Source organism: Sinocyclocheilus rhinocerous, unplaced genomic scaffold (assembly GCF_001515625.1).
Source record: "Sinocyclocheilus rhinocerous isolate Xijiao unplaced genomic scaffold, SAMN03320098_v1.1 scaffold3366, whole genome shotgun sequence".
Taxonomy (NCBI): Eukaryota; Metazoa; Chordata; class Actinopteri; order Cypriniformes; family Cyprinidae; genus Sinocyclocheilus; species Sinocyclocheilus rhinocerous.
The window spans coordinates 86,639-90,021 of NW_015637533.1; the positions used below are offsets into that span (position 1 = coordinate 86,639).

At 39.4% G+C, this 3,383-nt stretch overlaps 1 protein-coding gene across 1 annotated transcript in view; it reads right to left on the reverse strand.

The window, feature by feature from the left end:
* corin (corin, serine peptidase) overlaps window positions 1-3,383 on the reverse strand; it is a 36,809-nt gene that overhangs the window by 14,017 nt on the left and 19,409 nt on the right. The window contains exon 12 of the mRNA XM_016563946.1: window positions 2,784-3,055. Within this exon, the coding sequence (XP_016419432.1) occupies window positions 2,784-3,055 (272 nt within the window). The remainder of the gene's footprint in view (window positions 1-2,783; window positions 3,056-3,383) is intronic.

Here is a 3,383-nt window from a genome sequence, read left to right on the forward strand (position 1 = left end):
ACACACACACACACACAATATTTATGGTAATGGTATGCAATAGTAGTATAGTAGTAAATAGTATTTTGTATATTCACAAAAGCATTTTAATTGATGAAAAATCACAGAATATTTTATTATTGAAGCCACATGCTCATCCAAATAGTGCTGTCCTCTGTTGTTATGTGAAGTGTGCATGTATCAGTGGGTAGAGAACCTGTGCTTTAAGTTAGCCGTAAATGCATTATGGTGCACATTATTGACACTTACAACACTTCACAAATTGTAAACTTTGCTCCTAAGTTTAAATTCTTATCTGTATCTTCGGTTTAGGTCTTATGTTTATCTATTCTTTTTAAGATGAGTCAGAAGGTTGTGGAGTTTGTGCGTCATGTCTGTTTATATCTGTAATTGTTGTGCAGTGAAGTGCACACTGCTGAAATTGGACTAGAAGCAATGCTACTATGACTTCCACTATTGTGCAAAAAAAAAGTTGAAAAACTTTAACTTCACATACGTTTAGCTCATGAGACACCATTTAATCACTGGACTAGATTTATAGCTTCTTTGCATCTAAATTTAATCTGTAAAAATGACCTGCAATAATGGCCGTCTCTCCATGCTTATTTAATTTTCCGGAATATACACATGAATAGCTCAGAAGAATAATGTAATGAACTCATGTGTAATGGCTAATTTCAGAGTTAACTCTACAAATGAACTTTTCTGCTAACTTTACTGTATTTGTTTAAGTTTGTTTGTGGCAGACTTGACCTTTAGTTACCTAGCCAATTGCTTTTCATCTACTGTATATATACTTAGTTTCTATAGTTGACCAAAGTTAAGTCACATGTTGCCTGTGATATTTAGATTGACATGCACATTTACAGTGCGCCGTGGATGTAAATGTATTATACATTCTACTGTATAATTTTGTCCACTGTGATATTTTTAAAAAATCTTCACTGGCTTCCTGTTAAATTTCGAGTAGAGTATAAGATTCTACTTACTTTTAAAGCTCTTCATAATTTTGCACCACAATATCTCTCTGATTTGCTTCATATTTACATCCCGAAGCGTACTCTCAGATCTTCTTCATCTGTTTCCCTTGTTGTACCTTCTATTCGTTTAGCCACTATGGGGTCTAGGGCATTTAGTTGTGCTGCTCCTAATCTCTGGAATTCTCTTCCACAATCTATACGAGAAAGTGACTGTCTGACTACTTTTAAATCATGTCTTAAAACTTACTTGTTTAAATTAGCTTTCTCTGATTAGTTTTAAATTATTTAACGTCAATAGTTGTTGTATTGTTGTTTTGATTTTATGATTATCACTCCACTGTACGGTGTCCTTGAGTGCTTTGAAAGGCGCCTTTAAATAAAATGTATTATTATTATTATTTATTATTATAAAGCACATATTCTGCATGACCATATTCTATATCTCTAATCCTACCCAATAACCTATAGCACAGTTTTATTACAGGTGGAATGCAAAATGTTTGAGTACAAGCATTTCAACCAAATTTATGCAATATTTCAAACCTTTAACCCACTGGGGAAAATCAACCCATGGCAAGAGTTTAAAAGCAGCCCAATTTCGTGGAAAAAAAACAATAACCACCCTGCATCCAACACGAGCTGCAGAAGTCAGATTTGCCTGATCACGGGTCAAAAGTAAGATGTTGGAGGATTTGCTCGTCAACAGATCCCGAGCTCACTGACAAATATCTTTTATCATTTACACAGTGCGCGGGCGATCGCAAAATCGAAAGTGAACTGCGACTGTGAGCGCTCATTGAAAAGGGATTTAAATATCCCACATATTGATAGCGGCGCCCTGATAAATTATATACAATGTTAGAATGTTTGCGGGAGCGGACACAAAAATCGCGGGAGCGGATGGGAGCATGCGGTAATGGTCAGAACTTGAAGTTCAGCGAGAGCGGGATCAACAAGCCCAGCGCTATCACGCAGCAGCGGCGCAGTCAGTCAGTGAGCGCCGTAACACATGACGCCAAATCTTGCGGGATTCCTTAAATAAACTACACAGAACCCCACTATTCGACAAATATACATCATGAAAAGATTATACAAAATTTAATGGAAAATGGCATTTAATACTTTTTAATACTTGTTAAGACCCCGCGGACACCCTGTTATACCATATTGATATAAAAATACAAAATGAAAGAACATATATTCCGTTTGTTATTAACAACATGAAGTGCATTAAACATTACATCAAGACTTACCAAACTGCAGGGGGCTCGTAAGTAACAAAAAGTAACAAAAGTAATGTAGTCTGATTACGAGTATTTAAATTTACGTTTATATGTAATCAGTCACTACCCAGCACTGTCCATCAGTCACTGCATCACTGGCTGCAGGAGCTCACGCTGAGAGAAAACTAGCAGCCTCTAGCACATAAATCTACATCAGCATCAGTGCTGGAAAGAGCTGCTCGGCTTTATAGGACAACTACAGCTCTGCCAACTAGGGCTGTGCAAAAAATCAAATGCGCATATCGTCAGTAAAGCCGCTCCAGTGATTAGTAGTAAATCTCCAGCACGTGCTTTCAGATGGAGCGGCATTTACTACACACAGCCGTAGCATTCGATTTTTTGCACAGCCCTACTGCCAACACTACTAGTATCAGCATATAATTACTCAACTAAATCTAGTCACTGAATAATCCATTAAAGGGCTTGTTCACCTAAACATGCTCATTCTGTCACCTTTGACCCCTCACACGTGTGTGTGTGTGAGTCTGTGTGTGTGTGTGTGTGTGTGTGCTCCACTCACTTCTGTTCCCCATGTGACCCCAGCCCGAGATGTGGCAGTACTGGTCAGCTTTGGGCAGCTGTCCGCGGCCGGGCAGACAGACGGGACGCACGTAACTGGTCACCTCCACCTCGGTCTCCAGCTCCAGCACGCTGATGTCGTAGTCCACCACGGCCCGGTTGTAGCGTGAGTGGACGATGATGCTTTTGACATGCCGCGATTGCATGTATGGAGAAGGATGATCCAGATTATTGATGCCAAGAACCACTTTCCACACGTCTGCGCTCTCACGCCTGCACACGCATAAAACACATCAATCTGACATGACTTACTCTGACTAGTCAAGCCACATTTATCTCTATAGCACTTTATACAATACAGACTGATTCAAAGCCGCTTCACAGTGATAAACAGGAAAATAACAGTGTTAATACTGCACAGCTTTCAGCTGTAAAGCAGTTCGCATTATTCAGATCAATTTAGTTCAGTGTTGAATCAATTAAACTGAATGTTGGGTAGAAAACCATGCAAGTGTGAGTGTGTGTGTGTGTGTGAGTCTCTGTGAGTGTGTGTGTGTGTCTCTGAGTGAGTGAGTGTGTGTGTGTCCGTGAGTGAGTGTGT